This window comes from Drosophila arizonae, chromosome 4, assembly GCF_054131065.1.
Source record: "Drosophila arizonae isolate 15081-1271.41 chromosome 4, UAZ_ARI_1.0, whole genome shotgun sequence".
Taxonomy (NCBI): Eukaryota; Metazoa; Arthropoda; class Insecta; order Diptera; family Drosophilidae; genus Drosophila; species Drosophila arizonae.
Window position 1 is genome coordinate 8,684,328 of NC_142924.1, and position 19,911 is coordinate 8,704,238.

Sequence of the window (19,911 nt, forward strand, 5' to 3'; positions counted from 1 at the left end):
ACTTTGATTCTCAAATCATTAACAATGAAATACACTTTTCAATTACTTTGCGATCACATTTATTAAGTTTCGTATTTGAATATTTTTTTCTCACAATTTTACATATTACACAATTCACTTATTTGTTTTCTGTTTTCAGTTTGTTTGCTTTGTCGTTTCATCACGAGTAACACAAAAATCTCTTAAACGAATTTTCAATAATCATATATAGGCGAAATTCAAATAAGTATAGTACGACAATATATAATACGTTTCCAAAAAGTGAACAACTTAAAATTAACATAATGATTTAAATCAAGTTTCTATATGCACATGCAACATTCTGTAGCATACATTTAGGAGTATATATATATGTATCGATATATACAACTTGTAGCGCCATGGTTTACATACATATACATATATAAGACATTCGAAATATACATATATACATATATTTCTTGTATTGTTGCATATGCATAACTCTCATATGAATATCCACTGATTGTTTACAAAATTTGTAATTTATAGCTAAATGAGTTAAGTTTTCGTCACTTTTTCCTTTTTTTTCCTTTATAAACAATTACAGCTTTAATAAATTAATTACGTTGACATTGCGTGGGCTGCTTTTAAAAACATTTCTCACAAACAATTTATTTTCTTACTTTTTAGCTGTATGAGTTTTTTGTATGTGTGTATGGTGTGTGTGTATATATAATTTATATGTATATATGAAAAATATATATTTTTATATGTATGCAATATATGTATGTAGTTAAACTAATCCATAACTAGGGGCTCATTTGATGAATATGTTTCTCAGTTTCTTCGTAAAGATTTTTTTTTGTTTGAAATTAACCGTTATACAACATCTATAATCTATAATTAACTTTTCCTTTTCTTTTTGATGTTTATAATTTTCACTATTTTGTTTCTTGTATACATATATAGAAATCAAATATACGCTCTATTCATCAACTTCTTTATATATTATATATAATATTCAATTTGGAAGAGAGACAGAGATTAAAAAAAAAAAAAGAAAAGAAAACAAACAATTTTCAACGATTTTTGAAACATGGTTCCCAACTTGCTCTTAAATGCCTTAACACACAAAATATAATAATCATAATAATTATAATAATATTAAACAGAACTTTTCTTCTTTGCTTTTTATATCAATTTTGTTAAATTTGCTTTTTGTGGATGTTGATTTGTTTTTGTTTTTCTTTCTTTTTTTTTTTTTTCTTTTTGTTATTCTTGATTGGAGTACATTTAAGTTAAGACATAATTTCATTTACTTAATTTACTAATTACTCTAATCAACGCTGCGTTCTCCTCCTTTAGGCGATCGTTGTCCGATTTGTAGGCATCGAGTTGCTGGATTTGGATTGGTGGAAAGTGCAGCGAAAGTAAAAGAAAATTGAACAAAATTAGTGAAAACAATTATAAATAATACAAAAAATAAGGAGATCAACAGCACATTGAAAGAATAGAATTGAGGGGGTATATGTATATTAGATGGCTTCTCTATAAAGGAAAAAATATATAAAATATATATCATGCGATTTAGTTGAAAGCAACTCAGCAACAACAAGAACAACAAACAAACATTAGTTAAAACATAACTCCACTTAGATATAGATATATACATATTCTTATATGTATATCAATATCGACATCTATATCTAAAACCTCATCTCTCTGGAAATGAACGCCCTAGGAAAACAGACAGCAACATGCACAACAACCCAACCAAGAAAACGAATCAGACTTAAGATTAAAAAACTTATAGATGCTTCTATGTGTGTGAGGCACATGTACGATATGGACGCTTGCTTCCTGTTGCCAAATGTAGAACAAAGAAACACATTTTTGTCTAACTGACAAAGGTGTTGGTATATGCACAGAGAAGGACAACAAACAATAAACAGCCTTTTGCAAGGAATTACAAATGGTCAAACTTTTATTATCATAACTCTGATATAACTGTCATATAGATAGATGAGATAAAACACACACAGACACATGAGTATATAAAATTTGTTTGGCAAAAACATTTTAACAATATTAACAAGGGGACAATTTTGTCATAGAGTAAAGTAAGTATAGTTAAGTATAGTTACAATAAAGTAGGTATATATAAATATATATGTATATATATACAGCTGAGTGTTTCAAAACTGTAAAGTAATCCAATAATACGCACATAGGTGTAAGACAATAGGAGCACAATTTTGTAAAAAAAAAAAAAAAAAAAAAACGTTTGAAACACTTCCCACATAAAACAATATTATAACTAGTTTGGCTTAGAAAATTTAGTTTAGCTATTTGTTTTGATATAGATATATATATATTTTTTATTGGTATTATACAACAACAAAACAACAGTCAGCTCATATATATGATGCAGGTTTTCTTCTCAGTGCAAGTGTGGATCAATTACCGTTAAGCGCATTGCATATAAGAAAAGATACTAGATCTGTGCTGATGGTGCTGCGACCCTTTAATATTGTTGCTGTTGCTGTTGTAGTAGAGTTGTTTTTGTTGTTGTTGTTGGTCAGCCTTGGTTGAGCTTTTTGTCTACAATCCTTGAAGTTGCGATGATTTTGATTACGAGTATATGCGATATTTTGTGGATATATGTATGTGCTATGATATATATGTATATTCTGCAGCGATATCTTTACTGAGTGGCTTCAATCAACAAATTCATTAGCTAAAGTGCATGTGTTGTATATATATTGTAGTAATATATCGATTGAGCTTCAGGCCTTATAGAACAGTAGTGCCAGGCTATGCAAAAGTGCTTAGTTGCCCCTCGCAAAAAGTGTTGTAAACTTAATTTTAAAACTAGAATACAATCAATTATTGTTACACGTTGCTCTCAATATAACAATGCAAATATTTCTTTAATAATAATATTTTTATTTAATAATAATGATAGTAGAATCTAATAAGTTTTTTATTTGATTAGCTGATCGCTAGCTAGCACATCAAATGGTGGTGTCCGAATATCTTTTAGATAAATAATTTTTACTATTCTAGGTGTACTGCTGTTTGGTGTATATTGATGTATGCATATAGAGAAACGATAGCGATGACGATTGCGATTGCGATTACGATTACGATATTTGATTTTGCTGTTTTCTAATATTTATTTAGTTATATGTATGTATGCATGTATCTAAATTTCTTTGCTGTAGTCTGGGCAAAGTAACTGTAAACTGTGAACTGTTGCCTATTTGCTTTTAGCCAGCTGACTTTGGGCCGATGTTGTCAACTTAGAGACGACACGCGTGAGGGCACGATTCTCGGCACGCAGTCGGTCGTTCTCAGTCTTTAGCTTCTGTAAGAGCTAAAACGACACAGTAGCGAGTAGAAGAAGAAGAACAGAGAGTGATACACACAACAGTTGTGGTACGTTTGTTGTATAAATATATAAATATGATTTTTCGTATTTGTTTTTGTTTTCATTTTTTTTTTTTTTTTTTTTTTTTTCAATACATTTCGTTTCGTTTCGATGGATGAGGCGCGCGTGGGAAGAGAGAAAAAAGAAAAATAAAATTTGAGTGAGCGTATTTTTCTGAAATGAGCGCATTGCGTTAATATTAAAGAGAATGGCGTGCTCAAAAAATAAGAGCACGACAAATGAGTAACGTAAAACGTAAACGTATAACGGTAAACGTATAACGCATGGATTTTGTGTGACCAAATCATAACAACAAATGGCTGACAATGTGACGACAAAGAGAGTGAGAGTGATTGAGAATGAGAATGAGAATGAGACAATATGGACATATGAAACAATGAGACAATAAGATATGGATGGATAGTTTTGTTGTTCTACGAAAACAAAACACACAATGAGATGTTCTGGTGATACATGTATGCAGATGATATTATACAGATGATTGTTGTTTTGGATATCGGTTGGGTGGTTCAAGAAAAACAAATAATTAATCAAGGCAACAGCTTATGTGCAGCTCTATCGCTAGTACAAATAATAAATGAAATTATAAACAATTGCAACGGTGCCGTCGTAATTGCAAAAGTGGCCAAAATCATAAAGCGAGAGATAATGAAAATATACATATATGATCTGTAGCATCTGTACGATCGGGACGTCTTTAAATGGGGTGCGAAACAATTGGTCGGGGGAAATCGAAACGGAGTGCGGCTATAACAGAATTGCTTTAGAAATAGTGTTAGGGTTATTGCAGTGGGAAATTAACAGTTAGGTGGGGGATCAAAAAAATAAGCAGGGGAGATCAGAAGAGGGCCGCATTAGCCAACTCGTTCAACATGCGGCAGAAGTGAGGATTTTTAAAATTAAAAAAAAAAATAAAAAACTATAAAACTTTCTCGGCCAAATTATAAAACAAAAGCAAAAATCACAAATCAAAACAGTCCCGGAATGGATGGTATCTAGCGAAACGGGTTGCGATACCTGGGATACCATTAACAAAAAAAAAAAACCAAACTGAAATCAAATCAAATTACAAACAGCATTCAGGCAGGAGACGTTGTTAACTGTTATCGGTGGGTGGGCGTTGGGGAATGTTTTGGATTTGGAACACAATTGTAATTACCTTGAGCTCTTCTTCCAATTCGGAAACCTTGCGTTCCATAGCTCTTCTCTCACGTTTCTCAATCTCAGAGAGCGAGTTTTTAGTGGTCTGCGAATGTGGAAATGGAACAAATTTTGGCGTTTGGTCTTGTATATCAATATACTAAAGCATGTGGGATAACGGTATCGTGTCATACTGTTACTGTTACTGTTGTTCAGTTGTAGTGTTGTTTAACATTTGGATAGAGAGCGAGAGCGAAAGATACAGAGCGCGAGCGGCAAGCAAGCACAAATTTTGATCTGAGCCATGTCCTAAAGCAACTCAGTAATATTTTGCTGGGTTGATGAAGAGGAGAGTGTATAAGAAAAATTTCTTTGTGTGAATGTGTGTGTCTCTGTGTATGTATGTGTGTATGATAGCAAAAGAGCGAAAGAGATCACAGCTAGGCCCCAACAGACGGGCAGCATATAGAGTTAGACAGAAATTGAGCTGTGGTTTGTTTGTGCGTTGTTTTCTTTGTTACTGCTGAGAGTTTTTCTTTGTTTTTTGATTGGTATTTGCTGTTTGTTGTTTTCACAAAATACTAATTCGTATTTCATTTATTGAGTAGTTGTTGTTGTTGTAGTAGTGGGCGTGGCATGTTAGTGGGCTTTTTACTTACGGCATTGGCAAAGCGCTCGAGCGTTGCACGCGTCTGCACCGCTTCCTCATCCTTTTGCTTGAGCAGTTGCTTGAGCTTGTCGTTCTCCAATCTAAAGCAGAGATAAGAGATAGAGAGATGAGTCATATGTATAAAGAGATTGTAGAATAGAGTCACCCATTACAAATTAACGAACAGCTAATGACATCCTACATATAGATTACGATGTAATCATAATAAAAGACGAAACAATTCCATGACTCTTTCAGTAGTGACTACATATTCAGTTTCTGAACTAGTTCTCTGCTCTCTTCTAGTACACTAAGATGGTTTAGCCTCAGTCTTACAGATCGACGACTCACACATACAATCTTTCCCATCCCCTACCATAATATACGGCTCTTCATATTACTTGCTCTGGCTACTCCTAGTAATACTTACTTGGCCGCTTCCCAGAGCGCCTTATAATCGATGCCATCGCCGTTTTCCGCTTTATCGCTGTTGCTGGAGCTCTTTGAGTCGCTGCCGGTGCTCGCTGTCGCCGTGCTTCCAGTGCGCGAGCGTGAGGTGCGTTCGCTGCCGCTCTGCAAAGCAAAATATACAAAATTATTAAATCCAATCTTTGCTAAATAGACTTAGATATAATATTAACTAATAATAATCAATAGTTTTACCACCTGCAACAACATTCAAGAACATTTCACCTAATTGCTTACTTCATAGCCCTCGCTCTTCTCCGATGAGGCACTGATCGAACGCTGAGCCGCACTGCGGGATCGCGTGCGATTGCGGGACTTGCGCTCCTGTTCCCGCAGCGAGTTGCTGCGCGTGGCTGCAATGGCTGCCACCGTGGCACCCGCGCTGGTCGGTGTGCTGCTGCCCGTGTTGAGGCTGCTGTTGGATGTGGACAATGACTTGGTCTTCAGCAGCCTGGCACTGGCCGAGCCCTTGAACGAGTTGGAGGAGCTCAGGCCAGGTGACTTAAAGCTGAGCGAGGCGGTGGTCACGCCATTGTCATAGCTGCTAGAGTAGGGGCTGACATAACGATGATCGCTGCCATAGCTGGATGCCGAGGCGCTGGGATAGCCATAACGAGAACTCTCATAGCCACCGCCGCCGGCTGTGGTATTCGAGCAGCCAGTGGACGAGTTGGAAGTGGGGCAGGTGGAGTTGGAAAGAGCAGACGCTTTAGATTTGCCATAGCTATTGCTGTTATGCTTGCTAATTACGATGTGGTAGTGATTCTGGTTATTGCCTGAAGAAGCCTGCAACTGGTGCAGTTGGTAGTAGCTGCCGTTTCTATGATTGCTTTTAGTTGAGTTCGAGTTGGCGGTGGAGGCGCTGCCTCCGGATGAGCATGTAGAAGCGGATGAGCAGCTGCCTGACGGCGGCTGATAAGCCTGATGATATTTGATATAATCATAGCGATTGCTGCTCCCATTACCATTTGTATAGTAGCTGCCCGACGAGCCACGCCCTGTCGCACCACTGCCCCCGCCACCTCCGTAAAGGCTTTCGCGGGAGCTATAGATGCTGGTGTAGGGACTCTGGTAGCTGCCATTGCTGCCTGCAGTACTACTGCTCGGATAGTAACCCGTGCTCAGGGGTCGCGCATTGTAGCTGCTGCCATTGTAGTTGTAGCCGCCAGCCGAGGAGGAGCTGCTGCCCCCCACACCCGAGGCTCCCATTCGGGAGCTGGAGGAGAGCGAACGCCGTCGGCTGGTCAGTGGCGCCTGAGTGCGCGATCTCGAGCGAAAGGACATGACGTGTAGTATTAGCTCACTAATTCCCTCTCAATCTATGCACAGAGGCTGGCTATAAAGAAATCGGTCTTTAGTATATGCTTAATAGCCCACAGAGAGTCATTTATCAATCGACTAGATTGCAATTAGATTGCAATTACGCTTCACAAACAGCTTGCCAGGGCATAGAGCGCACCGAATCAACAGAACTTTTGCAATTTAAAATTTTCCATTTAGAAATTCGTACAATTTTTGTATTAAGTAGCGTACGAAATGTTCGTGAATTTCATTTTCTTTCTTCTTCTTTTGGCATAAACAAAAGTGGAAAAACAAACAAATTTTCGCTGTATAAAGTGAAACGATCTTTGAATTCGAAAAAGAAAACGCAATATTGACATGTGGAAAACCAAACCGCCAGCACTTCAATCCCCTTCCATGCTCCATCGATCAACAAAATGACGTCAAGACATAAATTTTGACATTCTGTTTTAAATTTGCCGCAATGCGGTAGAAAAATCGTTTGGCCAAGGTGTGTGTGTGTGAGAGAGTGTGCGAGAGTGTGTTTTTGGTTATGTTTAGGGAGGTCTGCTGTGTTTGTTCCTACATAAATTTTATAATAATATTGAAAAGACATACAAAAGAAGGCACTAATCTATGGGCAGGAGACGCATTGGCGTTTTCTGTTTATTTGCTGTGCGGTGTTAATGCCTTAAGTTGATGCTTCACCCACGCGAGAGTGAAACAGCGGGCTAACTAGCTGAGGAGGCTAACAAGCATTATGCAACTTAGAAATACCCTGTAAACATATATTCAATGAAAGTCTACGATGCAAATACTTTATAAAATAATCTATAGCACATGAAAACTTTCTTTGTCTAACTTTAGCACACACAGCATACCCAATCCCATTTGTATCACAGGGTAGAACGACGTTTCATTTAATCAAAATGTCGAGTGCATTTAATTTATGAGTCGGCTGCTGTTTCCTCATATATATTGAGCTATCTCAAGCTAATTTAGTTTCTGTCCATGAATGAAGCTTCGATGCCAGACACAAAATGATTTTACGACCTATTGCAACAATATGGAAAAGTTTGTGTTTTTACGACCAGACTTTTTACAATTTTGTAGTAATTCTACAATTTAGCTTGGCTAATACGGCAGATAAAAGTTTCTTGAAAAAAAAAAAAAAACAATTCACGGCACTGAAACAAATTGATGCCAAGATCAGGGGGCAAGTTCTATGGGATTATGAAATGATTTAGAAATAATAAAAATGTTTTCAAAAATGCCAAAATGAAATAGTGCAAGAAAATATTTGAATTACTTAATAAACAGACTTATAAAGTCAATAAATAATATTAGAATTGAGTAATTCTTTTATTTTAAATAATGAGCTCCTCTATGAAACTTTTAATAGCAATAAATTTCTGTGCAAATTGTTAACATTTGTTAAATAGTTGCTTCAATGCAATGATTTTTCAACTTTAACCTTTAACACGCGCACAAATGCAATCAAATTAAAAACTGATCAAAATATTTGACCATATATAGAGAGCAAAACTCAAAAAACTTGAAATGTCTAAAACAAAAATGAAATAAAAAACGAAATTTGTGCGCAATACTCCAAATATGGGAACAGCAAGACGTTCGTTCAATTGAAGACCAACAACTGGCAACACACATACAACTTGCCCCCCCTTGTGGCGACTCTCAAGAGTCACGAGTCTTGAGTCTAGAGTCTCAGATGATCTCAGGTCTCTGGTAAGCTGATAGCGAGAATATTGCAAATATCTTTTGACACATTTGACAGACGCTTGTGGTTAGGTTAATTCAAAGCACTCGTCCGTATTTAATTGTGATTTACTTTAAAATAATAAATTAATTTGAATTTGTGGTTGTTAAAATTGTTGCTGTTGCTGTTGCAGTGGCTATTGATCCGTTACGTTAGCCGTATAAAACTCAACTGAGCGAACTAAGCAAAGTATTGAAATGTTTTATTCGAAAACCGAAAAAAACTTGGCGCACGATCAGAAATAGTAAAACGCAACAGAGAGCGAGAACAAGAGTGAAGGAGAGACTGCGAGAGAGAGAGAGAGAACGAACGTCACAAGTTAAGAGAAGTTTTCTTTAAGAGAACTCGATTGAGAGCATAGAACACGCAAGAAAGGCCGGAAAAACGCTGACAAAACTGAAGAAAATGATTATTATATGCTATATAGGTATACGTATGTGCGTCTATCAAATATGAAAACAAAGAGTTGCAGCTGTTGGGAGGAAAAAGCCTTGGCAGCAATGGACATTATTTGTTTCACTTGAATTGCGCACACCAGGTATATGTGTGCATGTGTATCACCTGTGAGAGTGTGTGTGTGTTGGCAGCTAAATTTAGTAAATCGCACACGTATTTGGCCCAATGTCCGAGAAGCAAATGCTCTAAACTATGCTGGGGTCAGCCCCCAGGCAGCAACTGGGCCAAAAGGCGAAACAGTCAACGACACGTGACACATGTCAAAGAGAGGGAGCGACAGCCTCCATCAAGAGAGCCGCCGGGCCGTGCAAGTGGAGAGTGAAGTGAAGTGCATGTAACTAAATTTAAATTTGAAAGTTGCATCGTTTCCCTACCCTAAAAGAACACAATCATAACTAGGCCAAAAAAAAAGTAGAAGAAACGAAAGCGTTCCGTCTAAATATAGTACATGACGGCTGCCCCTATCGCATGCTGCTGCTCCTACCTCCTCGCAAAGATTCTCTCTGCGAGGAAAGTGCAGCCGGCAGGGAATGAGGAAACAAATGCTTAAACGAGAGCTGCGAAATGCAAAATTGCAAAATGTATAAATTTAGCGACAAATGCGGCGCAAATGTTGTACATTTCTTCAGCCTGGCCAGAAGGTAGAGGTGTGGAGCCGGCTGGGGGGAGCGGGCATGCCACGGCGAGCAACAAAGTTCAATGTACGTGTGAGCGATGCTGTTTTGGGGCATGCGGCACTTCTAAGTGGGCAATTTGTTGTGTGAAAAGCGCATTGTGAAAGTGTTTAATAGTTTTTAGCAACAACTCATACTTAATCGTGTCTATACATATATACTTATATATATGTCGAAAGAACACTTGACGTCGTCAATCAGTCTTAATGGTTGACACGATTAGACACAGCGGATTTCGTCAGACACCAAGCAACCAGGGTTGCAATTTAATAAAATGAATTCAATACTGCCTAATTATAATCTATGCGATTAAAGCCTAATGGAGATTTCTGGATATTGCTGAACGGCTCTAGGATATATAAAGGTAAGATTCTAACTAGAAGCTCGTAGTAAGAATATCTATATTTTAGTTATTCCTATGAAAGTGATTAAAAATTAAATAAAAGATAACGATATTCATTAATCTACTAAACAGCTTTAGACATGAATCGTAAAATAAAATTAGAAAACTTAAACTTCATTACGAATATATTTCAATATATTATACAATAAATGGTCGAAAAGAAGCCAAGCTTAAACACAGCTCAGGGATTAACAAACCAATCAGAGACTATAAAAATCTAATAGCAAAAATAAGAAATCGAAATAATTTTTAATATCCCCCACATATAGATATATTTCTTATATATTAAATGTGCCACGCAAACAGACTTTATGACCGACAGGCAGCTAGACAAACTGTCTGCCGAATATGTAGACCCCGATGCATTTCGAATAGATGCATTTAGAAAATGTGACAGTTTTATTAATGGTCAACAACGGCATTTGGTCAAATGATTTGAATAAATTGTTAACAGGTTCGCTGAGCAGCAATGAAAATCAAATTCTCAAATATTGTCACAAATTGGATGTGCACTAATAGTTTTGACCTCGGCCATGAAAGGATTTGCGTGCTGCACACTTATCATTCACAATTGGAGCAATGGCATTCACAATGCCACGTGCATATGTGCTAGTACCGCTGCTGCTGCTTCTTATTCTCGGCGCTTCTTCTAATGGAAATCATAATTTAATTTTTTTTTTTTTTTTTTTTCATTTTTGCACAAATGGGTCGCCGGCTAATTGGAACAGACAGAGCTCGGAGCAGAGCAGCAGCTACTTTGAAGGACGCACGGGACTGTCTAAAATTGTGACAAGGTGTGACGAATATATAAGTGTGTGTGTATATATGTGTATATATGGATGAGTGTGTGTGTTGCAGTATTGACTACGCGTTTAGATAGAAGACAGGGCAGCTGCTGTGCACCCAATTTTTGCCAAGGTGCGAAAATAATTATGTACTAAAATATATGTTCCAATTGTTCTTGATATTGTTGTTGTTGTTGCGGTATAGGTGTATAGGTAAGAATATTTACAAATATATAATTAGCCATGTTCCGAATTGCGAATTCGTTGAAAAGCGCTCGCAAACGAAAATGAAAAGCTTTAACGTATTCCGAGAATTGTTCAAATTGTTTAAGACTTTTGAATTTTCGACATATGTGAACTATTTTTAAATGGGGCTTCTTTTCAAATTCATTATTTTCAAAGAGCAATCAATTGCAATTCACTTGATCTATCTTTAAATTAGTTCATATTCAATTCTTGCACAATTCGGAACAGGCTAACGAAACTCGCATACTATAATAAGCTAATTAATTTAGATCTACTTATTTTTAATTATTTAATTTACCTCCTTCTCCTTATCCTCGTTGTCATTGTTAGCCGTTTCATGTTGTCGCTCTGGATCGATTTCCTGGCAAAAGATTTACGTACATTAGTTTGGCTAATTAGCATTTGGTCTAAATATAGTTGACAGACGCGCATGGCTCATTTAGTTTGACAAATGGCCTGGCAATTAGCAGACTGAGATGCTAAGATATATAGAGAATGAGATTCACTTACATCCATATCGATATGCACCACGCCCGTGGATCTGCGCTTGGGCTTGCGACGTCGCTGTATAACAGTCTGTGTGCGATTATCATTCTCCTTGTCGTTATCTAATAGAAGAGAGGGAAGAGAGCGAAATCGGATTAGATGCACTGTGTCTTTTGGCTGCGTCTTTGCTAGATTACCCTTATCTTCATGGCTGGTGGCCGTTGCATGGTTGGCACTGGATGCAGACGTTGCAGAGTTGTTGGCTGTCGTGGCAGTTGTTGCTGTTGTTGCAGTGGCTGTTGTTGTGGCAGTTGCCGGCAGCGTAGATGTTTCATATCTGCGCGCCGGTGGCGTTACATAGGCGCTATTATTAATGCTCTCACTAGGCGCCGAGACAGGACGACCCACAGAGTTGAGCGACTGATTGGAAGCATTAACTGTAAAGAGTTTGCACGTTTAAAATGAGCTCATCACAGTTATATTTGCAGTCACTTACGCGCATTGGGCCCACTGCTGATGCGACGCTGGCTGCCCGCGGTGCTGGCCAAATTGACCGCTGCCATGACCGCTGGTGCGCTGGGTATGATGGTGCTCTGGTTGGGCGGGTAAGTGCCACCGCTGGTGATATCCTCCAGCTTGAACTGCACAGTTTATAGAAGTAGGGAAGTATTATTAATTATGTTTTCTTGGTATGATACAAATATCAAATATATATATTTATTAATTTGTTTTGTTGTTTGTGTGTATGTATTTTTTTGTTTCTTGTGGTTTTTTATTTTCTTTTTAAAGCTATGCTGGTAATGTTGTTTTATCTGTTGTTCATTAATCCATTGCTGATTGTTATCGATAATGTTGTTTTTAGTACAAATTTAGTAGTCAAGACGCCAGAAACCTTAAAATTGAAGTATTCCAAAACAGCTCTTACTATTAATACCAAAGCTTTAATCTTTCATTTACATAACATTTCCCATTTGTCCATTTAGCAATTTTAACTTTAAATTTAAGATACCATGCAATTGGCCCAGTTAGAACTTTTTTGCTTTTTAAATAGGATGAAATTCATTTTTTATCGAAACTTTTTTTTTTTATATTATATCTCCAACGAGAATATGCATATAATTTCTATATACTTTAAGAAATTTTAGTTCCCCGTCAATAAATATTAATAAAATAGACTACGTATATATAAATACTTAATTTAACAAACAAAAAGCAAGCCATACATAGCAAAAAAGTTAATAAGCGTTAATTAATGACGAATATTCAATGAGGCAGACGCATTTAGGCACTTATGTATATATATATTTACATATATAAATTTATATATATGTATATATATATATACATATAAATTGTTCATTGACCGAATGTGCGATATCATGTTTCGGAGAATAAATATAGTATATGGAATATTGTTCATAAAGTGCTACAATTAAAAATAAATACATAAATACATACATATATATATTTATACATAGGATAGTTATTAACATTACAAGGCAGATGCAGAGCAATTGATAGACAGGCGTTCATGAATAATCAAATAAAAATTTAAATTAAAAGACAAATATATAACTTAAAAGACAAATAAAAAGTAAAACAATGTATAACAGCTACTACAATAAAAAAAAAAAAAAATACACAAATTCATTTATTGCGAAACCCTTGACTACAAAAAAATCACAATGTATTTTATATGCAGTTCTATTGATATGGAGACGATATTATGTGTAGACATATATACATACTAACAATTCTGTGGAAATTTATTTTATCTTTTGTACAGTTTCTTTTAATATACTATAATTGCATTTAATATATGTGATTTTTGTTTCGTTTAAGGGCAAACGCAACTTCGGTGCGCCGAAGTTAGATGAATTGGTTCAAGGCAAAAAACCGACTTGTACTCAGATATCAGCTAGAGCTCTTCACAATTGAGTTTGGTTTTGCAGCCCTGGTTTAATAATTTTAAATATTCTACACTAAAAAAAATCATGCTACACTTAAAGCTTAACATATATCGCACACTGTTTGATTTTTTTATAAAGCCAGTCGAAATAGTTTTGTGGAGCGTACCAAAGGATAGTTTTTCAAGGTCAGTTCGATTAGAGGTCAGTTGTTGTTGCTGTTCTTGGTTGTTGTTCTTGTGGTTGTGTGCATACCTTTGAGCCCGCATCGAACTTGAGACGCCAAGACGGACGTCGCTCAGCTGCTGATATGGATGTGCTTGAAGAGGAAGACGTCGATGGCGCAACAACAGTAGCAGCAGCAGAAGTCGCCGCACCACCAGCACCACCTGCACCACTCTCCATAGTGCGACGCGCGTACAGGCTAAGCAACGAGTCGCGCGCATTAAAATCTGCATGTGCAGCCACTGGCGAGGCCGTATCCGACTTGCCATCCGCATCCTGAGCAGATCCGCCAGCCGAGCTGCTGCTCAGATTGCGCTTATCACGCAATCGTACCGGACTCTCTAGACTGCCGGGTGTTGTTACGGGCGTCGGCGTTGTCGCCGCTCTGCTCTCAGTAGGCGCTGCGGCGGCGAGCGGCAGCTCTGTGGGTCTTGCAGGAATCGGCGTCGACTCGCCGCTGGCTTCTGTGCCCGTCACGCGCGCTTGCTTGGCAACTACTGGGTCAGTCTTTAGTTGTTTGTGGCTGCTCGACTCTTCCGCCTCTTGTTTCTTCTTCTCCTGATCGGTCTCAGACTCGACGGGCTTCTCCCGCCTAGAGACTATCGTATAGCTGGCACTGACCGCCGTCTGCTGGTCATCATCCTCGCCAGCTGCATGTGTGTGTGCTGGCGGTGCCAGTGTGAAGCTAGCGGTGGTATCGGCGCTGCCAACCACAGCTTCAATTATTTCCGAATCATCTGCTGTGGTTGCTGTCCTGGGTATTATGGCTGGTGGCGGACTTGTGGGCGGTGGTGGGGGCTGCGCCTCTGGCTGGCTGCTGTCGTCAATATCGTTCTCACTGCTATTGTTGACTGCTGTTGCTGTTGTTGTTGTTGCAGTTGTTGTGCTTGGAGTTGCTGGTGTTGCAGTGGTGGAGCTTGTTTCATTCTGTTAATAATATTAGTTGTGGAACAAATAAAAAACAGTTGACCTGCGCGTTGTCTCCAAAAACAAAAATCAAATGGCGTTTCTGGATGAGATTCTTAACGTTTTTAGAGGCTAACCAGGGTAATAGGGTCTGCTAAGGGTCACGCTAACGATCATAAACAGTTTACGATAAACGATATAAGACATACATACGACATACGTAGAGTGCCCTGGCACTTTAATATACTTTAGGGGGAAAAAAAAAAACTAAACGCATGCAAATTGCCTCATGCACAAATACATAAGTATGATCTGTATATAATATATATATGGTATATACAAAACTGTATAGTAAAAATAAAAATAACTTAAAATACATACAATTAATTACACTATTCGCTTTGATGAAATCAGACTACTCTTAAATCAAACGAGAAAACTGCAGATAAATGAAAATTTTGATTTCGATTTTGATTTTGTGTTTGATTTTCATTTTGATGAACCGTTACGAACGCGGCATTATGGGCGGGCAGCGAGCGCTGGGCGTGGCGGGCGAAGGCGGCGTTTGCAAGGCATTTATTTACTTTCAATTTGATCAGCGGCGCAACAATACAAAAAAGAAAACGAACTCGATCCCAAACGCAAACGCAGTAAAAAACACAATTTGATTGGCGCTCGGTTTTGATTGTTAAATTTGTTGCAGCTGAACGCAGGCTAAATGAGTGCTGATTGATTGATCGGCTGACTGATCAACTTTGATTCGATTTGATTGATTGATGAGAGAACGCACTGATTGACAACATGAGCAACTAAACCACAGTCTTGGATTGACTGCCATTTCCCCGCACACTATGCAAGCGGACCATATGCTTGAAGAGTGTCTCAAGTGTCACTCGGTTGCATGGTGCTTGGGAAAACAGAATTGAATTTCACTAAGTGCTACCATGAAGCTTAATTTCTTTAAAACTAGGCTGAACAAACATGCTCACACACACACGCACACACACACATTCGCACATCGATAGTGGGTGGGATATATGAAATTGACAAACACCATATTTGAAATGTGGGTAGTGAGAACACTAAACGACTGCAATGATATGATATAGGTATATGGAGGCTGACAGAGGGTGAGAAGGGGAGTAAGTGAGGTGCACAGCTGCACACGCACTCGCCCACACACACACACACATACTCTCTTTATTTAGGGGGAAGACAAAACACAACGAATACATTAATGGGAACACCATAACCATAAGCAGTTGTTGTCGTTGGTGTTGTATGACATCGCGTGTATGTGTGAGTGTGTGTGTGTGTAAATGAAAACCTCTTTTCAACTACATAGAACATAAGAGTATATTGTATTTACATCTAGTTTATATATGCTGGATGATTACGAGTGTATGGCTCTCGCTGATCTACGATATATGCTAACGATCTCTTGATTTCGATGTGTGTGGATTTGTTGGGTGAGATTTGTTTCTAAGTTGTTTCTTTTATCTGTCTTGGGCCCACATAGTACTTACGCTGCTGCTGTTGTTGTTGTTATTGTTGTTGTTGTTGTTCATGCCCAGGTTCTTCTTCTTCACCAGCTCCTCGGCGCTCTTGATCTCCTCGAGCGTAACGCCCTGCGTAGACCGACGCGTCTCACGCACTCGCTTCGCATGAGCCTTGCGTTGAGTTTCGCTTTCCTCGTCACGCACAGGCGGCACAAAGGATCTACATGGAGAGAAAAGATATACGCATTGATTAGTTAAGTTTCTAATAATCAAGGACACATCAACGAAAAATGAGATTCTCAGCTCGCGGCACATGCTACACGTTTTGGGCGGGGCAGAATTGAGAGTTAGCAGAGCTAGCACAGATTTAAACGGCTTTTCGGGTTAGCGCAATACAACAGTTGTTAACCAATTAACAGTTATGCTTCATGATCATTACTTGAAAAAGTTCTTGAATATATTGCCAGCCGATTGCTTGGGTTTCGGGGTCTCCACATCGCTTGCACTGGCGCTGGCCGTAGAGCTACCATTGTTGTTGTTATTGTTGTTGTTGATGTTATTATTATTATTGTTGTTGTTGTTGCTGGCCGGATTGCTGATGAATTTTTAGGTATATATATATAATAAACCGATGATAAAATATAAAACTTAAAATAGTTGCACAAGAAAATTTAAACAGAACATAAAATCTATATATTTGTTTTTTTCCCCCCTTTAAAAATTTTAAGTATAACTTGAAATATATATGCCAATGCATAACTTTAATCTATTTATACACTCACCTGCGAATAGGTGGGGTGAGCACAGTTGATGCGGGTGAGCTGAGCGTCGTTGTTGTGGTTGTAGTCGTTGTTGTTGCTGCCGTAAGCATCGTAGCTGGAGCAATTGGTTTCCTGTGAGAGCAGCAATACAAATTGAGAGAATGACAGATAGAGAGAGAGAGAGAGAGAGAGAAAGGAAGAGATGAAAAAGAGAGATCAAAACATTAAAGAGAATCGCTAACTGGTGTTCTAGATCACATCTAAGAGAGATAGACGACATAGTGCGCATTGCCTAGATAAATGTTAAGTAGACTTTGTTGTTGGTGCAATGAGAGTTTGTCGAGGATACATGTATATACATATATAGGTATATAGACTACATATATATGCATATAGAAGCTAAGCAAAGCAATGATTATATATATATATATAGAGTTTAGTTTACAGTTCTATAGTTGTTATATAAATTACTTGCTAGTTAATTACAGTTAGTTAGGAGTTGTAATTAGAGGCGTTACCGAATTCTTCTTTTTCGATTAGCACAAAACAAACCTGAAATATACTGAGTTATCTTTGAGGGATGCCGATCTTTGTACGCTATAAATTTGACTTGGATAGGCTGTAGTAGCTGCAGTTGCTGTTGTTGTTGTGGTTGTGTTGTTGGTGTGTGTGTTGAATGTGGTTGTAGTAGTAGTTGTTGTTGTTGTGTTGTTGCTGCTGCTGCCACTGCTGCTGATGCTGGTTGTGCTCACAGTCTTTCCCAACAGCAGCGCGCTCTTATTGTTATTATTATTGTTGTTATTGTTATTGTTGTTGTTATTGCTACTTTGGTTATTGTTGTTATTAGCATTATTGCCGGGCACAGCATTCGCCGCCGTCGTCGCTGGCAGTATGGGACATGAGTTCGCCTTTATGCGTGCCCGCAGCTCATTGTACTTTTGATAGAATCTGCGCGGGTCAGGTGGAACAGACGGGCAGATGGGCAGACAGGCGGGCAGACGGGCAGGCGGGCAGGGTTGGTTGACAGGCGGGCGGGCGGGTTAGAATTGGATTTTTTGATAAGCGTTTGATGAATTGGTGCGATGTGAGTTGTTGTTGTTGTAGTTGTTGCACATAAGGAAAAGAACACACATAAAACAAAAATAAATAGCAAAACAAATCAAGTTTTCAAAAAGTATAAAATTTTTTTCAAGTTCGTAAGCTTTTTTCTGTTGTTTAGTTTGTGCTTCACAATTCGCCGCAGCGCTGCAGCAGAGACTTGAATGCTCTCTAGAGAATTTGAACACTAAACTCTGACCATTTATACAATAAATTAATTCTCGAAATTTTATAACTGATTCATTGGCTGTTCGAGCAACAGTTGAACAGTTGACAGAATGGCTAAATTTAAAAAGTTCGATAATGGTCGATACAAATAGAAGTAGGTGTATTTGTGTCCGTGTGTGAGCATGTCTGTGTGAGTAGCTATGTGTAAGTGTGTGTGTGTGTGTGAAAGCTGCGTGAGGTGTTTATTGATAAGCGGCTGGCAATCAGCAAAAAGTGAAACACAAACAGCAAAATTAATCGAAAGTGTTGTGCAAATTGTGACACATTAAATATAGTAGTAAAATGCGGGTTAATTTGCAGTGTGCGTGTATGTGTGTGTATGAATATGTAACAGTTTATATGTGTGTGTGTGGCACGCATTTATGTCTAGTTATACAAGGTGTGCACAGGTGTGCGTGTGTGCGCTAAACTCACTTTTGATCATTCTCAAAGCTTTGGGTGCGTCGCAAGATGACATCGTTGGCGGTCTCATTGGCGCTCTTGCCGCTTAGCTCTTTGTCAGGAACTTCTGTAACGCCAGATAAATACACTATTATTAACTAGAAATAATTAGGGATGTATATGACGTACGATTCTTAGTGGGACTGTCGTTGGGCGTACGCAGCGTTTTGCGTCGCCAGGGCGCCTCCTCCTCGCCAGAATGCTCGGCGGCATGAATATGCTGATTGGGCTTAACATTTTCAGCTGTAAATGCAAATACACAATCATTAGATATATGAATATATTCAAGGATATCTATAGAAAACGGTTAGTCTTTGCTTAATGCAGGCTTTAAGCACATTGAGGGTTGGGTAAGTAACTGAGGCACTAAACAATTTAGCGACTACCTTCGCTCTCGGTTAAACTTGTGCTGTGTGAGCTCTCTGTGGAATCGCTGAGCTCTGAATCGGTATCATCTTCATTATCATCAACATCAACATCATCATTATGATCCTTGGCAGCAGTCTCAACTATAGCATCAACATCTTGGGGCGCCAATTGGGCGCTCGTATTAAGCGAGCCGCTCGCAGCTGCAGTGTGCGGTGTGGACAAAGACAAGACACAAATAGAGCAAAGAGAGACAGCAGAACGTGAGCGGGCGGGCGGGCGGTTGATACAGACACAGAGAGAGTGAGAGAGAGGTAGCAAGCAGCGAGTCGGGGAAAAAGAGAGAGAGTATAAGAGAGAGCATTACACAAACTGTTGACTAGATGACGAGTTTGATGACATTGATGATCATAAAGATGAGACGCAAAACATAGAAAGCAGGCAGCTGCAGCTAAATATGAGATGAAATGAGATGAGATGAGACGTGGACATGGGCGTGGAGTTGGACAAAGGCAGTGACAAGTGTGTTTGTAATTAAATGCTTTGAACCGAAATATTAACGCGCATGAGAACCTAATTGAGCGACACAATTGAAAAACAAACAAAAACACGCACAAAATTTGGCATAGAAATTAAAGAAAACTTTTTATATAAAATATGCAAATCAACGGCTGCGCTTGGGTTGAGTGGGAGGATTTCTGAT

At 38.4% G+C, this 19,911-nt stretch overlaps 1 protein-coding gene and 1 long non-coding RNA gene across 33 annotated transcripts in view; one reads left to right on the plus strand and one right to left on the minus strand.

Moving 5' to 3' along the window:
- Positions 1-35: 35 nt before the first annotated feature.
- Mbs (Myosin binding subunit) overlaps positions 36-19,911 on the minus strand; it is a 30,100-nt gene continuing 10,224 nt past the window's right edge. For 6 of the 32 annotated variants that reach the window (XM_089468253.1, XM_089468252.1, XM_089468251.1 and 3 more), the window contains 17 exons: positions 19,229-19,411; positions 18,972-19,085; positions 18,816-18,909; positions 17,628-18,023; positions 17,097-17,207; positions 16,754-16,909; positions 16,342-16,534; positions 13,940-14,836; positions 12,274-12,418; positions 11,975-12,214; positions 11,802-11,899; positions 11,590-11,652; positions 5,632-5,774; positions 5,212-5,302; positions 4,572-4,658; positions 2,426-3,337; positions 1,193-1,359 (listed from right to left, as the gene is read on the minus strand). In XM_089468253.1, the coding sequence (XP_089324379.1) occupies positions 3,221-3,337; positions 4,572-4,658; positions 5,212-5,302; positions 5,632-5,774; positions 11,590-11,652; positions 11,802-11,899; positions 11,975-12,214; positions 12,274-12,418; positions 13,940-14,836; positions 16,342-16,534; positions 16,754-16,909; positions 17,097-17,207; positions 17,628-18,023; positions 18,816-18,909; positions 18,972-19,085; positions 19,229-19,411 (3,128 nt within the window). In that variant the 3' untranslated portion in view covers positions 1,193-1,359; positions 2,426-3,220. Of the gene's footprint in view, positions 1,360-2,425; positions 3,338-4,571; positions 4,659-5,211; positions 5,303-5,631; positions 5,775-5,906; positions 7,006-8,747; positions 8,919-11,589; positions 11,653-11,801; positions 11,900-11,974; positions 12,215-12,273; positions 12,419-13,939; positions 14,837-16,341; positions 16,535-16,753; positions 16,910-17,096; positions 17,208-17,627; positions 18,024-18,815; positions 18,910-18,971; positions 19,086-19,228; positions 19,412-19,911 lie in introns of those variants that run through there. The other 26 variants (XM_089468263.1, XM_089468262.1, XM_089468261.1 and 23 more) reach the window with 22 other exon arrangements.
- On the plus strand, positions 10,076-11,204 carry LOC149269076 (uncharacterized). The gene is made up of 2 exons (XR_016269982.1): positions 10,076-10,221; positions 10,989-11,204. It is a non-coding gene; the product is annotated as an uncharacterized LOC149269076 (long non-coding RNA).